Below are 19,845 nucleotides of genomic sequence, written 5' to 3'. Positions count from 1 at the left end.
AATATGTAGCAATTTCTCTAGTTATAATTATAGTTATATCTTGTTTGAAGCTTTGCACAGAAATAGATAAAATGCTGGACGGACGAGGAATTTGTATATTCAGTGTTGTAAAAAGCACTTCATCTTTACGTAGCTTATTTGCGATAAGATTACATTTTTTCGGGATGAAAAATGACCCAGTGATAAAAATATTCTTCGCGGATGAAGATATTTAGGGATGACAATCTAGCAAATAACTTTCGAGCAAAATTTATATTTTCCGGGCAATTTATTTATCACTTGCTGCGCAATATTATTTCCTTATCTTGACACGAGACCGATATTTGTCTTCGTTCAAGATGCAAATATCTACGAATTGCATCATGAAATTATGAGATATTGCTGAAATATTTTTCAATCTTTCGCGATTTCTGATTAACCTTCCGAAGCACCGACATCAAAAATCCATTCTATTTTCAAGTGCTTAACAATTTGTCGATTCGATATCCGTGGAAATTGTGGAACATAATTCCACTCGAGCAGAGATTTCCACTGCTTCGAGAGTTGCGGCAGAAGCAAAAATCGATGTTGCAGCAAAGGTCGACGGAAACGAGAAAGGTGGATAGTTCAACGAAAATGCCTCGATGCTCGTAACGTTCACGCATAAACATGTTACTGTACACCTGTGCTTACAGCGAGATGAGATTCGCCGCTTGGAATATAAAACAAGCGAACGTGTATAAAGTCCAGTTCGCTAAACAACCGAATTCGTGACTGACCGTCGATTCTCCGATCGAATCACGGATTCATAAACGTACTGGAAAATTCTATAGGAAAAACTCGATTTTCTGTTCGACCTATATATTTCTATATCGAAGTATGCTGGAGAAAAATTAGCTATACAAAATACGCGTACATATTCATAGCTTTTTTTAACGTGCCGTGTCTTTTCCATAGTTCCAAATCCATTGAATCTTTAAAGTATCCTTCGTGGCTTCATCGTCGCTAAAATATTTGAAGATTCACGATAAAATCACTCTGCCATTTGTAATAGAATGTCTTGTAACACTTTACCGACCGATAACCGATTAATCGACTTTTTGTCGCCGACGCTTACCGGCCGATAGCCTATTAATCGGCTTTTTCTCGCCGATAACCTTTCTCATTATTTGAGCAGTAATTTGTTATTTAGTACTAAGGTACTTTGCTCAGTTGCGTCAGTTGCGTTGCTTTGTAAGCTCCCACAGTTTTATACCAATTCGAAAAACTTATCGTTCGCGATGAACGAAAAGAATGGTACTGGAGAATCTAAATCGAAACAGAGCCAGCGCCAGAGAGAATCTGCGCCTGAGCTGCTGGTCGGACATGCGTATGCTGTTGAACCGTTAGCGGTCGATAAAGTGTTAACGAAAAGAAGACACGAAAAGTCTATAAGTTACGCTGTTTCCTGAATTAAAACTGCCTTTTCAATGGTTGAAAATCGATCGAATGTATAGGTCGTAATTTCTTTTTTACGAATTCGTCATAGCCGAATCTTTCCAAAAATTCACAACGGAATGGCTATCGTTTCGATTGCGAGAGTGTTATTAGATTTAAATCAGAGTTTCGGCGTGTAGGGGAAACGGTTCTGTAAAGCTGGAAGTAAATGCAATGTGGAGTCGTGTCGGACGGAAACGGAATCGAGTTTCGCGGTCGCTTCGAAATTCGAAAAATCCAGGTGTACGCGTCACACCTTCGACGTTCGATTTGCACTCGTATCCAGATCGTATCAATCCTCCATCCCTCCGTCCTTTTTCTTTCAATTCTCAGCTATCATTTTGTTTCCCCCAGGTGAAAATCTCTATTTTCTAATTTTGCCCTGCAACGCTTTCGTGTTCCACTTCCTCTCTCTCTCTCTCTCTCTCTCTTTCTCTCTCGCTTGCCTATTTTGCTCTTGTCCTTTCGTTCTTTTTGCTAGCGTACAGGTTGATTCCAACATGTGCGCCAGGATATTTCAATATTTCCGTTTCAACTAACATGAGAAACATTTTTTACGTGTACTAATTGTGGAAATTTTATCTAGAATTTTTGAAAATTTATTGCAACTCTGCTAATCGTAAAGATTGTGAGATTTTTTTTATCATTCAGTAAGATTTATCATCGAGGAGAGCTTATTTAGAACTTTGAAAAGTTTATTAGAATTGTACTATGATAAATATTGGGAATTCGTAAAAAATCTTGTATTGTTCGATAAGATTTATTATTGGAGGAAATTTATTCGGAATTTCACAGAGGCTAGGTATATTGGAATTGCACTAGTCGCAAAAATTGTAAAATGTTCCATTATTTAACGTATTCTATTCAAATTGTTCTTCTGTGGTAATTTTGTAGTAACAGAACAAAATGTACGCACACCACGATCCATTCGCAGCGTTTCTTGTCCCGGGAAGAGAGGGACACGTTTTGTCTTTAGAGAATTTTCGATGGCGCGTAAGATTTTCCAGCTGACAGACAAACGTGTCACGAGCTCCTGTGTGTCTCTTTCATCCGCAAAACTGGGTTTCTAGGATAAATCGCTGTGATTTCTAGTTAAATTAACCCTACGGGGGCTGCCGGCTCTTTCTCCGACCTCGTTTCTTTGAATTCTTCTTCAAATTCTTTCTTTCTCATCTTCCTCTGAATTCTCTAATTCAAGAAAAAGAGAAATACAGCCGAGACAGTTTTGCGAATTTCATAAAAATTTCCTATCGCAATTCTACCTCATTCTACTTCATTCTATCTCAGCCGTATGAATTTCCGTGTATTTCATCAATGCAGATAACAATTGTTATTAATTCTATTAATCTTTCTTCGTTTAAATTTTTATCAATTGAATTTCAAGTTTGTATGTTTTAAGTTTCAGTTTAAGATCGTACGATTATTTTATACCTTCGTAATCACATTTGCATTTAGTTTTAAGAATTTATCATTACTATATTTACCAATTACAATTCGAACATAAACTTTCCATAGAGCGTGAAATTATTTGATATCATTGCGACAGCTTTCATATTTTAACTTCGTAGAATTATTATCATCGTATTCCTTTGTAAGACAATTCTTTAAACAAAACCGCTTCTGTTCTACTAAATTTAATCTTTCCCAAAGTCGAAGAATTTTCAAGAAATCTTGCGTGGTCAGTCCGCCAAACCATATCAATTCTCGTGATTCTCCTCTTTTTCGAGCTTTCTTTTCTTCTACTTGGTTCGTGTGATCGAAGAAAAGATTCTTCGACGAGCGTCAATTAAGCGTCATCACGAGAAACGCGAGATAAAGGGGCGAAACACGAGAGCGGAAGGGACGAAGCTTTTAGAAACAGGGATTTCCCGGCGTCGATCCCCCGTTTGCTTCGTAATTTCCCATTTGTTCCCCCGAAAGCGAAGATTGCATTTAATTGCGCGGAAAGCGATCTCGATGCTCGGGGTTGCGAGTCGAGTCTCGATGATAGATCGGTGATTAAAACGCGTTACAGTTATCTCGTGATTGTTTTGAAAGAATTCAGAAACAAGATACAGAGTTTCCAAGATTTCAAGTCTCAGGCTCTAATCCATCAAGGACGACTATATACGGTGTAACGACGAATGAAAAGTGTATAGATACATTTACATTTATATTTTCCTCCTCTCAATGTACGTACGTACAGAAAGTACATGAAAACAACGCGTATCTTAAATTTTCCAGTGCATTTTCAAATAATAGACGAATTAAAGATTCGGAGAAGTTTTCATCGTCTAAAGAGAATAATTTATCGATTATGTGTTTTCGTGCAGAATAAATAAGGCGTTACTGGAATGTACTGAAACGAATAGAAGAAAATAAAATTGAATAGAATGAGAATATTTGAAAATATTCATATTTCCATGCAACGACGTATGATGCGAACACGTCGAAGCACATTTTTATTTTATAACATATTACGTCATATTTAACACGGACGAGACACGATACGCGCATAATATAGTACGATTGTCTAGTATCATGTTTATAATAAATTTCACATCTGTTAACAGGGATGTGAAAAAGAAACGACATGCAATGTCTTTCTATTAACAATAGAACAACCGATAGTTAGCATGAAGATATTTCTACCGAAACCAGTGCAAATGACTGGTCTCTAAAAAATACGTAATAATAGAATATTTGTATATTTATTGATTTATTACTTACAAAATGAGTTCCATGTTATGTAGTACATTTTTGGTATTGTTAATCCATCTGGGACCATGATCCTTAAACGAGGATTGACACATTTATAAAATTGTAGAACCAATCATTTTGACTGGTGTGGTATTTTTAGTGTTAGCATCTAGCGATCAATCCGAAATTTTCCTGATAACTGATATCATCATATTGAACGATACGCAGTAAAAAATTAAAAAACGTGTGGCGAGTTGTACAAAACGAGGAAACTGGTTAATTGGGGTTCGATAAACACCCTTTTACACTTTGACAAATACCAGTAATTTTGACTGCTATTGGTATAAGTAGCCTTGATACAAAATTATTTTCAGTTTGAATACATAAAAAAGAAAATAAAATTCATTATATTATTCTTTTAGCTATCGTTGCGAAAGTCATTATATCATTGCGGAAAAAATATAACATGAAGTAAGATTTTTATAATAAAATTGTAAAACAGTAAATTTGACTGGTGTGGTAGTTCTAGTGTTAAATGAGATAAAAAGTATCCTTTAGAGAATCTTAATATCGCAACGTAGGAAATATATTACCATAATAGAACAAAATAAATATTAATACTAATAGATACGATATTTATGTAATAGGAAGATGGAACAGGAAAGATAATATAATATAATATAATATAATATAATATAATATAATATAATATAATATAATATAATATAATATTATAACAACAACAACAACAACAACAACAACAACAACATTAATAATAATAATAATAATAATAATAATAATAATAATAATAATAATAATAATAATAATAATAATAATAATAATAATAATAATAATAATAATAATAATAATAATAATAATAATAATAATAATAATAATAATAATAATAATAATAATAATAATAATAATAATAATAATAATAATAATAATAATAATAATAATAATAATAATAATAATAATAATAATAATAATAATAATAATAATAATAATAATAATAATAATAATAATAATAATAATAATAATAATAATAATAATAATAATAATAATAATAATAATAATAATAATAATAATAATAATAATAATAATAATAATAATAATAATAATAATAATAATAATAATAATAATAATAATAATAATAATAATAATAATAATAATAATAATAATAATAATAATAATAATAATAATAATAATAATAATAATAATAATAATAATAATAATAATAATAATAATAATAATAATAATAATAATAATAATAATAATAATAATAATAATAATAATAATAATAATAATAATAATAATAATAATAATAATAATAATAATAATAATAATAATAATAATAATAATAATAATAATAATAATAATAATAATAATAATAATAATAATAATAATAATAATAATAATAATAATAATAATAATAATAATAATAATAATAATAATAATAATAATAATAATAATAATAATGATAATAATGTAGTGATACCAATAAATTACACGTTTTATTATTTCTTTCAAAATAATTCGAACCTCAGTTTCCATTCGACTTAACGTGCACGATATATTTTGGTTGATCGGCAAGTATACAAGAGCCAGCGACACGTATACTTTATTTATGCACTGCGTTAAGCCGAGTTCATAGGATCCGCGACAGGATCTAATTTATGCAAAGCGGCATGCACGGATCAGCGATGCATCATTCCTGTTGTCCTCGTCGAATTCACCGAATCTGGGCTAAAGCTGTCAAAGTATCGCGAAGATGCGACAGTAACGGATTGGATTTGGTTCGTCGATCTGATGGATCGTTGCACAAATCGCGTAGTCGCTGCCATAGAAATGTCCAATTAAAATCCAGGTGAACGCAGCTTAAGATTAACGTCATAGATTTTGATTTAATTTTATTATTCCATTTAATTCGATAGAATTTTATATTTAAACGCGTATCTGTAGAATTTGTTTCTAGCTATTGGACAATTTTTCTGTCTGGATTAATAGGTAGAATAGAATTAAGTTTCTGGACAATTAAATTCTAGAAAATTAAATTTTGGAAAATAGTTAATCAGTAATTGCAATATTAAAATAGAGAAAATTTCAGAGAACGAGATTAATCGATTTATCTCTCGAGTGGTTCAGATGTAGTTGAAATATTGTAGAAGATTCAGTTTAGAGAAGTTTAAATGGCAAGGACCATTAGAACAATTTTAATATATATATTTTTACAGGAAATAATTATTTTAGATTTTAACAGGGTTCTTCCACAAAGAGAGCAGAAAATTCGATAAAAATTGCAAGAATTTTAAGCTGAACGGTGCTTAGGCCAATGGCATGTGTAACTGGTGGCTGTTTATCGTGGTGAAAAATTTGTCGTAGCTTATGTACACGAGGCTTTGTATACTACATATGCAGGGAAATATTACATATAAAATATTCAAGTGAAAAACGAGACATTTAAAAAAAAATACATATTAAGAGATTCAGAAGAAAAGAGAAAATATAAATATACGGTATTATGAGCGATTCTTAATCCTTGATTTAAAGGCACAAAAATGAAAACCATACACGTAACGTACGAAAATATCTAAATCACAGTGAATGAAACAGATACGACTCTTGTCAAATTATTATTTTCTGAGAATAATAAATTTCTAGTAGTTGGAAGTAAAAGTAAAACTCATTATAATACATAGCCATTATACACAGTCATTATAATGCACACTCATTATAATACAGTAGAATCGACGTTATAAAAATAATTCGGAAAAATCACTGCTTAGACGTCATTCCTTTAATCCTAAAACTATCGAAAGCTGCATAGAAAACCCGCATTTTAGTCAGTACAAAAGTTATGTCTTTTTCTTTTTTTTTCTATTCCATCGCTATTATCATAGCCGCTAATATTTTTCCATTGGGTAAAAGAGCGAGCGCGTGAAAATGCCGGTGAAAATGACGCTGGATTTGAGAAACGCTGGTAAGATAGTACTCGGCGAAAAATCCAAATGAAACGGAGAGTACGTGCGCGTCGAAAGCTCCGATAACGGTGCACGTTTTAATAGTTTTACGGTTGTCTCGCGAAGTGCATTAATAATAGCGGAAAACAGGCAGCCAATGGAAAATCCGATATCGACGGCCGGTTGGTCGCGAAATAATGTGTTTGACTTCTATTCGAATCGGTGATACGTAGGACGAGGGCAACGTGCGAGTTGTTAATCTTTCAATTTCCGAGTTCTCGAACCAATAAATTTCGCCAAACTTATCATTGTAATGGCGTTCCATTGCCGTCGAAAGCTATTCGTGGAAAATTAATAGAATGATCGATAATGCAAATTTTGTGGTGTTTTGTATTATAGGAATTTATGTTTCACTGCTTCATTATGGGCAATTTAAAAAATACAAAGTAGGGACGTTTGAAGATAGTCGTAATTCTTGACTGAAACAAAAAACTAAAAAAGGATTAAACTATTATATATTTTTCTTTTCGATGAACTAAAAAAAAGGTGTGAAATTAAAAATTTTGGCGGTTTTAAAGAAAAGATGTGTTTTATAAAAAGAAAAAATAAACTTTAAGGTGCTATAACAATTATTTGAATAAACTTTTTGATGAACTTTTTTAGTTCATCGAAAAGAAAAGTATATAATAATTTAATCCTTTTTTGGTTTTTTGTTTCGGTCAAGAATTACGAGGTGGATCTTTCACACCGATTGAAAACTGCAGCCCATGAAATAGGCTTAGAAATCTGTTATAATTTTTTTCTTTATTTAAAACAAATTTTTTTGTATTCGTTAAATATGTATAAAACCATAACTCAAAATTCAATAACTTATTATTTCTTATTTCTTATAGTAGTTTCAAATGTGTTCCAATATTATTTGCTTCTATTTAGGAATATATCTTTAAATAGTGCAGGTGAAAATTAAAAAATAATTGTCCCCTTCTGGTTCAATAAATTCCTGTCTGCATAGATGAATAAAAGTCAAGTTTTATGAGATTCGCATATTCAATGCTATAATAAAGTGAAACATGAAAAAGCCGTAAAACAAGTAGTTGCCAAAAATTTTGCTATTTTCGGAATAATGCGTAACAGCCAGAATCCATAAAGCCAACAACAGCTCTATCGAAGCTTATAATCAATTGTAAAACAAACTGAAATCTCTCTTTCTCTCTTAAAAAAAACTAGAAGAAAAAATGAGGAAGAAACAAATACCTTAAACCTACAAAAATACAACATGAAAAATGTGTGACGTATGGGAATTTTTTCTCAAAATATTTTTCATTCCCTTGACAGCGTGTCCATACAAAGCACGCGAATAAAACAGGCTATAAATGCGATGGAAGAATAAATCGAAGATGAAACGTTCGAATGGGTAGAATTTGCTTTTTACTCAGCTACTCGAATCGTTCCAACGAAAGGAATTCGAAACAGGTTACGGGTGGGCGGGGGAGGGGTTGAGTGTACAAAAACGTTAATCGATGGAATTCCACGATTTTCGTCGATATTCTCGAGTCGTCGTCGCGCGTCACAATATCTCTGTCTCTGTCTCTCTTTACCTCTTTGGGAAGAAGTTAAAAGGAAGTTTCGTACAAAAGGACGAGAAGGAGCGTGCACCGGGAGAAATTCCAACGACGTCTCGCGTCCCCGGAAGAGTTATGGCTCGGGGGACACGAAGAAACACGGCATGCATTTGCGAGTAACCGTATAATAGAGCCACGTTGTAGCGATGCCAAATAATTTCGCCGGGGTCAGGTCGAAATTTTCGAAATACAGAACTTGTAGCTGAATCAAGCGGCGGAAGTGACGGGACCCCTGTGCGAACCGTTTCTGGATAATATAATGGAGGGACGAGAAGAGGCAAGTTGGCACCGTTGTTCTTCCTTTAAATGTAATGTAAAAGCCGTGCTAATGAGAGAACGAAAATTCCGAAGAGGCATTTTTCAGAGGGAAGGACTTTCACGAGGAAGAATTGGAAACACAGTCTCCTCAGCACTTGATTCGCCACACTGAATTTACAGAATGGGAATTATTTGGTATTCATTTCAAATAGATTTTTAAGTATAACAAGAAACAAATAATAGTGGAACGATAATTTGTACCTATTTGGCGATTAGAAATATGTTTAAGGGAATGTCCTGAATTAGAATGTTCTAAAACAGCGTCTTTTTCTGATTTTTTTTTAGAAGGGAAAGAAAGAAATGAAGTTATTGAATTTTGAGGTATGGTTTTATATATATGTAACGAATACAAAAAAATGTTTTTTGAAATAAAAAAAAATTATAACGTAATTCTTGACCAAAACAAAAAAGCTGAAAGGGATTAAATTATTATATATTTTTCTTCTCGATGAACTAAAAGAGTTTGTCAAAAAGTTTATTTAAATAATTGTTATAGCACCTTAAAGTTTGTTTTTTCTTTTTAAAAAACGCATTTTTCCTTTAAACCCGCCAAAATTTTTAATTTCCCACTATCTTCTGCCTTTTTTTAGTTCATCGAGTTTAAGTTAAATAAAAATCATTCACAAATACATATGCAACGATATCTGTCTTGAAGAATGTCGAGGAATTTTGGTGGAAGCGAGTTCTTGTTTTATTGTTTCGTCGAACATAGGAAAGTTTCAGTTTGTTGGTTTCCGGTATCCTCTTGGTAACATGCAAATTCTGCATGTTTGTACATATGTGGGCTATTTATAAGTGCAGAAACGTATTTACGAGGCTCAAGCAAACTGCCATTTATCGTATCTAACGATTCTATTTATTTGTCAGTGTACGCGGACATATGAATCTGCATAAACAATTACACCAGAGTGTCCGTTTCAATGTTTCATTTTTCTGTTCAAAATGTAAGTGCCCCACCATAAATTAAAATATAAATTGCTCCGTTAATTAAACCGATAAATATCTGTCGGCGATATTGAGTTGGCAACTAAGTGATTGTGGATTTTGTCATTAGATGGTAATGATAAAATCCGCAATCACTTAGTTGCCAACCCAATAGGTTGTAAGTAAAGTTCTCTGCTACGTTAGCGTACGATTTAACACACTTTCTGCATCGGCGACGTAAAACACGTAAAATACGTAAAATAGATGGTAGATGCAGCGCAAAACCCGTTAACGCGAGTTAACCAAACACCTAACACGATCCGAAACTGCGAAACTTTCACAACCACCCATACACGTTTTATTTTCACGCTCATCGTCATCCCCATAGGTACGACGACACTTTCGCAGTGGCGCGTATTATTCAGTGGTTTCTCTCGGATCTATTTGCAGCTCCGAAATAGGGTACGCTGGTTCGCCGCCAAGGGAGCTTCTCACCAGGGGCAGAAGCATAGATTCCGTGGACAGGCTTTTTCAACCGAGCGACTGGGTCGACGTGAACCTCGAAGTGCCGAGTACACCGAGGGCAAGCTCCGCTCTCACGAATTTAACCGTCGACACGAGCCTCTATCCGGCCACCACCCCCACGTCCAGCTGTAAGCTCGCAATTTATCGTTAGCTCGTATTGCAAGCTGTATCCTTAACGAGAACACGCTGGTTCCGACATGCCGGCTGATAAAGATAGAAACAGCGTGTATCGTGAACACTTGTGCAACACGCTTCGTTGCATCGGTATACGTATTTGTAAATAACTATAGCAGACAAAATCCCTCCCCTTATAGGCAAATCCTAATTCCCCGCCATTCGGGCTTTCCAAGCTCCAAGTGAGGGGAAAAAATAGGCTGGTAATTATGAGTTTGGCCGGCAGGTTGGAAACTTTTGATCTGGTCCCTGTTACGTGTTTATCCCCTGGCTGCCACTTTTGCCAAGAAATTTCCACTGCAGCATTTCGCTCGCTCTATCTTCCTTTTGGTAGTTTCTGCATAGAGCCAAGTTAATCGAGAATTATAGCACGTCCATGTGTTTTTGAAGTTTTACCTTTTTGTCGAGGTATTATAACTTGTTTATATATATAATTATTATTATTTATATATATATATAATTATTATTATGTTATTATTATTATAGCAGTGTCAATTGGATTTTCATTATAAGCGACGAATGATGTGATTGATCAGAATTTTTTCTCATTAGGAGATATAATGGAAGTTTGCCAATTAGTGGAGTAAGGGAATGTACTACGTAGATGAGCTTAATTTTAGTGGAAGCGAATTTTATTTTATCGAATCTTACATAAGAAAAGAAAAGAAAAGAAACGAAGGAGAGAGATCAGAGAATGATGGAACTTTTTAAACAAAGTGAAGTCTTCTTCCATTTCGCGACAGTTACACAAAAATTCATCAGAAATTCTGCGTTCTACTTGTCCTGGTTCAGAAATCGTAATATGCCATTCAAAACTAAAATTTAAAAATTTTGGCAAGTCAACTAGCGCTTGATATATCAACGTGGATATCGATAAATCGCATTAAATTTTCCTTTAATCTCCTTAGGTTACTTCACAAATTAATTAAAAATTTTCGTAGCCACCCAAACCCCAAGCTCTGTTTGCTTGCTGTTTATTTCTACGTTAATGATATCGAATAAATTTCTTTCAGTACAAAGAAACACGCAAAATGTCTAAAAATTTGTCACAAATCTTAAAATTCAGGTTCGAACCTGAAGGATGTCACGCCGATTCCACCACCCAGGCGCCGGAAGCGGAACAAGGGCAGGCCCCTGCCGCCGAAACCGGATGAGATCGCTGAGAATTCGTGCAATGGTCCAAAACGAGGAGAAACCGGCGATGAACCGTTGTACTCATCGGTCAGGTCACCGAAAAGCAGCGGAGACGAGCAGGAGATGGAAGAGGAAGTGAAAACGGATAAACATCGGTCTTACGACGACGCAGGACGCGATGGCAGAAGAACGAAAGAGATTTATGAACACAAGGCGAGTCACCCGGACAATCTCCATTGGAAATTCCCTCGTGATTCGATATTCACGAGAATATTTACCGTCGCGTAAAACGGGCCGCGCGATTCGCCAAACAAAAGGAATCTGTGAAACAAATATCGACGCGACATTAGGAAATATTTACGAATCGAGTCGAATCGAACCAACCGTTCGTTACGGGCACAGGGGATGGATAAGGGTGAGGATTGTAGTTTTGTTGAAATACAGTCGACGAAGGATTCTTTCGTTATTCCAGAATCAGCGTTCCTTTCCTGCTATTCTTATTCATCACCGCTGTTATCTTTTTTCAAATTTGATTTTCTTCTAGTTTCCACGTATCGCCGTCGAATTGCTCTTTGAACGTTCCGTTTCTATTGGGTTGGCAACTAAGTGATTGCGGATTTTGTCATTTGACGGTATTGACAAAATCCGTAATCATTTAGTTTCCAACCCAATATTTCCGATTCGTGATTTTTACTTTAGCCGGGTTGCGCGTTTCTTGTGTCTGAAATTCTGGCGAAAGAAAAGGATAGAATGGATGTGATAAATATGCAAAATAGTACGTAATAAGTGCCAAGTATGCCATTCGTCACAATATTTAATGGAAAAAAATAAATCTCTATTTAGGTTCTTTAATTCTGCTGGTACAAAAGCCGTGTACAATTTCTCAGTATATCTACTACTTGGTTGAAAAAATAGTTTGAAAGAAAGCAACACCTTCCTTATCTTTCGCCAGCATTATCTATGTTTCTTCCTTTCTCGATGCTAACGAGTGAATTTTCAGGTTAATGGGACCGGAAGGATAATATCGAGCGACGTGGTTTCCGGGAAGAGGAGTTTTGAGAGCAGCCAGCACCAGCGTAAGGAGAGCGACGAGTACGAGAAATTCGTGAGGAATCGGACAAGCAAGGATTCGTCGACTCCTAACCGTGTGGAGAAGAGAAGCAAGAGGGAGATGGAGAAGCGAGCGAACGATTCCTCGAGGGATCAGGAGAAATCGAGCGGTAACGCGAGGGCCAAGAACTTCAGCACCGTCAGCCTGCCGAATTACGACGAGTTGGATGTGGCCAGGCATCGGTTGAAGGAAAACGACAACCATGAACAACAGCAGGACAAAACGAACAAGTGCAGAAGGCCCGTCAGAAGCAGCACCGGGTCGCTTCCGGCTGAATCTTTCCTCTCGCCGTTTTCAGATGTACGTATACTTAACTTTCTCTACGAATTTTCGGTCATCGGTTGTCTTCCACAAGCTCGCGCCTAAAGAAAACTTGAACGTCGTTTCGATTCGTTCGGCGCTTCTCTTTGGGAAATTTCGATCGATCAGGTGTTTCGAATGTTAATTCGAATCTCTTGGTTGTTTCGGTTTGGGGGATGTAGAGAGATTGAATACTTGCAGGGGTTTTAATTTTAATCGTTTGACTTTGCATAAAGGATTTTCGGCGTTTGAATATTCGAGCGGAATAAATGATGGAAATCTCGTGAATTTACAAGGCAAGCTAAGCGAAGTTAGGAAGATCAGGTCACTAGATAACGTAAATAGTTAGAATCAGGTCAATCAGGTAAATTCGAGATCAGATTTGGTAGGGCAGTAGTTCAGATACGTGGGTTGATTATGTAGATCAAGTAGATCAAATAACCCAGCAGAGTTAGGCAAACGAGATTTGATAGATTGGTTGAGAAGCAGCAGGTAGTTGGAGTACGTTGAGTCGATTAAGTGCATCAGATAGTCGACACGTTAAATCGACTAGATCACGCACATAAGGTTCAAATCTGTTACCGATATATCATCAAAGAAAGATGACGTCTCGAGAGATGACAAGAGTTAAAGAAAAACGAGAACAATGGTGTTAAGATATCGTCTTATTTTTCTTAATAACGCAACTTCTAAATATTTCAACGTTGAAATGTACTGCTTCTGGCAACGAATCTCGTGATATTCCAAGATACAGAATACACATTCGTTATTCTTCAGCGCGGTTCACTATGTTAACCACATCGCATGCTTTATGTGGTAGTGGGTACCCGCAACGAAAGGGTTAATCCCAGGGTGACAACGATTCGGCCGGATAACGCGTGAATTTATTCTAATCCACAGAAAACGAGCGTACGATTGGAGGACTACATTCCGAGGTCCGATAGCCTAACGCCGTACGAGGTATTGGAGAAGTTGGACTGTAGTACAAACGGGCTGGTTACAGACGAATTTGTGAGATACGATCCGACTAAACCGGAAGACTGGGAGCTAGGTGACGTGGGTAACTGTGAACTGAATCGTCATCGACGTCTTTCCATCGAGGTACGATCCAATCGATGATCGATGTATACGCATATTTACGTATAAACATTGTACGAATGTTGTAGAATTTAAGGGGGAGTCCTGAATTAGAATGTTCTAAAACAGCATCCTTTTGTGATTTTTTTAGAAGGGAAAGAAAGAAATGAAGTTATTGAATTTTGAGGTATGGTTTTATATATATTTAACGAATATAAAAAAATTTGTTTAAAGTAAAAAAAAAATTGTGACAGATTTCTAAGCCTATTTCATGGGCTGCAGTTTTCAATCGGCAGGAAAGGTCCATCTCGTAATTCTTGACCGAAACAAAAAACCAAAAATGGATTAAATTATTATATATTTTTTTTCTCGATGAACTAAAAAAAAAGGCAGAAAATAGTGCGAAATTAAAAATTTTGGCTGGTTTAAAGAAAAAATGTGTTTTATAAAAAGAAAAAATAAACTTTAAGGTGCTGCAACAATTATTTAAATAAACTTTTTGACGAACTTTTTTAGTTCATTGAGAAGAAAAATATATAATAATTTAATCCCTTTCTGGTTTTTTGTTTCGGTCAAGAATTACGTTATAATTTTTTTTTACTTTAAAAAAAATTTGTTTGTATTCGTTAAATATATATAAAACCATACCTCAAAATTCAATAACTTCATTTCTTTCTTTCCCATCTAAAAAAAATCACAAAAGGACACTGTTTTAGAATATTCTAATTCAGGATACCCTCTTAATTTAATTTATCGTAATGGCCCGACTTCCACATAAAAACATCCGAAATATTTGTGTTCCACCTTTCACTACAAACAATCGAACGATACAATCGTATGGTCTTTGTTAATAATTTTGAAATGAAACAGCGTGCAGAATTCTTGAAACGTGTCATTTCTTCATCATCTTCGTAAAGGACCTAGTCACTTAATCGTATACATAAAAAGCAACTTCAGATCGAAATAACTTAAAGACTTTTCCTCGAAAGGTATCTTATATGTTAAACAAAAAGAAAGAAATCTACGTTTCTTGTTTTAAACGTTGCATTAGAATCGTCGATCGGAAGTTAGGGTCCTTGTAAAATTGATACAAGATACAAAAGATGGATTTCCAGGACATTACGGGGCTGAACGACGAGGAGAAGAAACGAGTTCGCGAGGATGACGAGGACGTCGTTGATTTCTCGGCCGGTCGGGAAGACGAAAGAAAATCCCCTTTGGCGAATGTTCCAAGATCTCCGACCTTCTTGGAAAAGCCGGAGGCATTTGGAAAAACAGCATCCCCGGCACTCGGCCAGCCGGAGTACATCGAAGTGGATCAAAATAGGTCGGTAGAGATTATCTATGGTCGGTGTTGCGGGGATTAAGTGGGTTTAATCGAGGTGCTCAGATGCCAACCGTTGTAAGTCCATATTCCGTGGTCTTAACGTTTTAACCATTGTATAATCTTGTAAAATATCACTTTCCAAACTTACATTATATCTATTCTAGTCGTTTGTTTATATGTTAGTACTTGGAGTATAACTTGCTAGATTTGCAAATATATAGTCGTAGTTATACGAAACGTTGTTAAAGCGATACAGGCGATGATTATAGTGTTGTTACGATATTTGTAATATCGTGTAGAGTGTGATTATTATCGAGGTAATTAAAATCTGCTTTAATTGGTTCAAGTGTTTTTATTGGTTGAATTTGTTCAAGTTTGAACAAGAATGGATTTAGAATGAAACTTATATCTTTTCACGTTTCGAGGACAAACTTGATAGTTTATATTCGAGGCAATATTTTTGTCTATTAGCCTTAAGCATTTAAAATTCTCGTCTACTTGTCAAGGTTTTTATTGTATTAACACAGGATTGCACGTTAAGTGGTAAGCAAATAGTTTTAAATTCTGTTGCACGAAGTGAAAAATTCACAGAAACGAAATTTTAAAATGAAATTTTAACGCGAGTTATCAACAATCAGGTTTGTTTATGGAAGATTGAAACGAGGCATTTTTCTTATTAGAAAAAGATATCACGTTTTCAATAATACAAATCGTGATACATTTGAGAGAATAATGTTTGTTTGCACTTTTTCTTTTGTACAGATCTCACTTGAGGTACTTCGATCAACCGAAGCTTACGGATAGCTGCAGAATTTCGTGTGTCCGGGAGTCGTCAGAGTCTAAAGAGCCGTTTTTCCTGGATGAGGCGAAGCATCGCTCTGCTTTGGGTAAATAAAAGCGAGAAACAAAATTGTTTCGACCTTTCGTTACTTTCTGCTTTGAGAAATAACCCTGGTAATAATACGACGCACGGTTCAGCACGATATATCAAGCTGTCAATGTTCCTTCCCCTCGTAAATCCTAAAACCTCGTCGAACCTATCAAGTGGAATGCGCGAAATTAAGCTATTGCACAACTGTGACGTTTCAGTTCACGTGTTTCGAAGATTTCGAAGTCATTGTCATTAAGAACCGTATGAAAAATCAATTTTTTAAATAGAAATATCTCTTAGAAACATTTATAGTTGTCCAAGGTTTTATCTCTCAAAGTTCAAATATTTCATTTCCATGAAAATCCTAATTAAAAATGTCCTAATATCACATCCGAATTCTAAAATCTAGTCATCTACCTAAATTTAGAAATAAAAATTCCATATCTTAAAGGCTTCGTGAGCCTAGAAATACTCAAATTTCAAATGTCAATCACCTCAAACCGAATTGCAAATTTAGCTTCCGCAATCTAAAAGTTTTCAAAACTCAATCTTTCATGAGCTTAATAATAACTCAGAATGAAAATCAAGTCCCTAAATCTCCAAATCTAATAAAACATCTAAATTCCAAAATTTAAATGGGATAAAGCTACCGCTAAAGACCCCAATTACCGTGAACAAATCCAGAATTCCATCCGATATCCATCAAATTTTCAAAGAAGAAACACGAACAAATTATCTGAAATCGATTACAAGACGAAAATCCAAAGTTCAAACTTCCTGTATTACCTCTACTACTTCGAGAACCTCAAGAAACCCAACAATCAGCACAATTCCAAAACCAGGAATCACACTCGTCCATACCCAACATTCCTCTTGACCAGCATGATTGAGCAGAAAGGACCCAACTATCTTCGAACGTGACTAACGCGTTAAACGCGCTCCCTCTTAGCAGATACGCTCACTGGGTCCATGAAAGGGAAGCCAGAGATCGATCGATCGGGTCAATCGAGGATGACGTTCGCCAGGAGCTTGTCAAATGAGAGTGAACCGAACGAGAACACCTACGAAGCGAAAGATTTACACAGCCACGCGACCAACCTGATCAGGACCATCTCAGAGGAGTCATTGCCACGCGAGATGCTGGAGGAAGAGCAGCTGGATGATTTCTTCGATGCCAAGCTGGCTAAAAACGTCCATAACAATCTGAGGAAAAGTTTAGACGACTGGAAGACCAACACACCACCTCCTAGTCCTGAGCCTAAGATCAAATCTGACATTTTAGACGCTGATCACTCGACTTTGTTAAAAGTTCTCAAAGAAGAAATTGCAGAAGAAAGCAACCTAAGTTCAATGACACCAAGCCTGACAGAACTGGAAGCTGCTTTGTCAGACATGTTAGAGAAAGAAGATTCTCAGGAAGCGTCTAAAGAAGAAAATAGATCAAACTTCACCGACGAACAAGTTGTAAAGAAACTAGAGCCTGACGTTCAGAGGGATTCTGATACTTTTAACGGAAAAATGGATAGTTTGCCGAATGAAAATGGAGGAAGAAGTGATTTAAATGTAGTTGATCAAAAGATGAGGAATTCTAATACCCTTGAAATTCCAACACCCGCGAAGCAGATTGTAGAAGGGAAAAAACTAGTCTCAGGAAGGAAGGTTTCATTTTGTTCTTGGGAAGAGTCTGTGGCGAATATGGAGACTCGGCACGAGCAAGAATCTGTTGATTATTCACTGGATCTAGAGAAAAGGAACGTTTTTCGTTTAGACGAGGATCGAGGTACAGGCGACAGAAGAGCCATTTCTCTGGATGTTCCACCAGAGAAACCGAGCAGATTGAATAGGAGCTTGGATGATCTTCTCGAGAACACGAACGTTGTTCCTACACCTCCTAGAAGGAGGAACAGGAGTGTTGGTGTGGTCAAGAAGGAATTTGAAGTGGCGCAAAATGGCACCGTCTCGGAGCACCTCTCGGATGACAGACTCATTTGATCGTTCTAAGTGATGATCTTCCAAGGACATTTCCAGAGGATGTTGTTACTGTTGGTGGAACTGATGTAGCGTGGTTATAAATTGAAGCATTTAGTGGCGGCATTGATTGATATACAGTGACTCACTGTAGTATTGGAATACTTGTAGAAATCTTCAATGAATATATTGTACAGCGTTCAAAATGTTTTGTATTACGCATACAATATGGACACAAAAGATTTCTAGAATAAGCGTTCAAACACTTTCACGAGCCATTGTAGATGGAACTAGGTTGGGTCTTACAGAACCATTTTGAATGTTATGGGGGTTTACGTGTGTTCGTAACGAGTATGAGTGAGAAATTACAATCATGACACGCGCAGCGACTGAACATCAATAAATATATTATTTGTGTATATTTTGTTGTATGTACATATTGCTATGGACACAGAATGCGTTTCACAGAGAAGTTGCTATCTGTCGATATTGATTTAATTCGGTAGACAGTCTTTGGCGATATTTTACAGCGACCGGTCTACCAGATGATCGTAGCAAAACGTTGATTATATCAATTTCTTGCTTATTTTTGTTTTTTAATTCTCTGTAAATAGACGTGTCTTCCTCAGATTCGAAGGAAACAACTCTCTTAATATATTAACAGTGTACGTGTTCGTGTACAGAATGAACATCTTAAAACGGATAGTACAACTAATCCATAAATAAGACAAAAAGAAGCGACGAGTGTTTTCTGTTTATGACATTTATTTTTGAAAAAATCGAGTCAAAATTTACCCAGCACTTGTACGTTTGGATAAATTTCGCCCGAATAAAGGTGGCACAAACATATAGAAGATTATTCCGCGAACAAACATAAATCAAAACTGTATAACAAATCGATGGAACGTGCAATGATTCCAAACTGGTAAATTTCGACTCTTGACCGATTTTACAACCTGGTTTTATCAGTTCCACCAACAATATACGCAAGAACGATTGTTCAAATCAAACATTTTCGAAATATGGTTGCAGCTACTGCGAAAAGAGACGAAATGGTGAAGATGGACTTGTCGATTAGACAAATTGTAATATTCGCGACATGTTCGACGATGTTGACGATTATAAATAGTTTTACGAATTGTTGTTACTGTAACGTGGATCGTAATAAAGATTATGCCGCTCGTTTGATTTATTTCGCGAGTTAATTCGACGGGACTTCCAAAGCGCGACAGAAGATTCTTCCTCCACCAATTTCCTTCCATACGAAACTTTCTAACGAACTTTCGAAGAAACGACCTGGTCCCTCGAAAATCGCGAAACTTCGTTCGAAAAGTTCCCGATCAAAGGGATCACAGATGTTAGCACCTTATTCTTGTTCGCGACATTCGTCAGATTGTTTG

The 19,845-nt window shown here is 35.6% G+C and overlaps 1 protein-coding gene across 6 annotated transcripts in view; it reads left to right on the top strand.

The window, feature by feature from the left end:
* The window catches only part of LOC100651446, a 49,437-nt gene extending 29,800 nt beyond the window's left edge, over positions 1 to 19,637 (top strand). For 5 of the 6 annotated variants that reach the window (XM_048407833.1, XM_048407831.1, XM_048407832.1 and 2 more), the window contains 7 exons: positions 10,409 to 10,611; positions 11,724 to 12,004; positions 12,792 to 13,202; positions 14,103 to 14,303; positions 15,395 to 15,606; positions 16,369 to 16,493; positions 17,427 to 19,637. In XM_048407833.1, coding sequence (XP_048263790.1) covers positions 10,409 to 10,611; positions 11,724 to 12,004; positions 12,792 to 13,202; positions 14,103 to 14,303; positions 15,395 to 15,606; positions 16,369 to 16,493; positions 17,427 to 18,469 — 2,476 coding nt within the window. In that variant the 3' untranslated portion in view covers positions 18,470 to 19,637. The remainder of the gene's footprint in view (positions 1 to 10,408; positions 10,612 to 11,723; positions 12,005 to 12,791; positions 13,203 to 14,102; positions 14,304 to 15,394; positions 15,607 to 16,368; positions 16,494 to 17,426) is intronic. The other variant, XM_012310112.3, reaches the window with a different exon arrangement.
* Positions 19,638 to 19,845: the final 208 nt, after the last annotated feature.

This window comes from Bombus terrestris, chromosome 7, assembly GCF_910591885.1.
Source record: "Bombus terrestris chromosome 7, iyBomTerr1.2, whole genome shotgun sequence".
Taxonomy (NCBI): domain Eukaryota; kingdom Metazoa; phylum Arthropoda; class Insecta; order Hymenoptera; family Apidae; genus Bombus; species Bombus terrestris.
The sequence above is the reverse complement of the archived record's forward strand: the minus strand, read 5'-3'. Positions and strand labels throughout refer to the sequence as shown.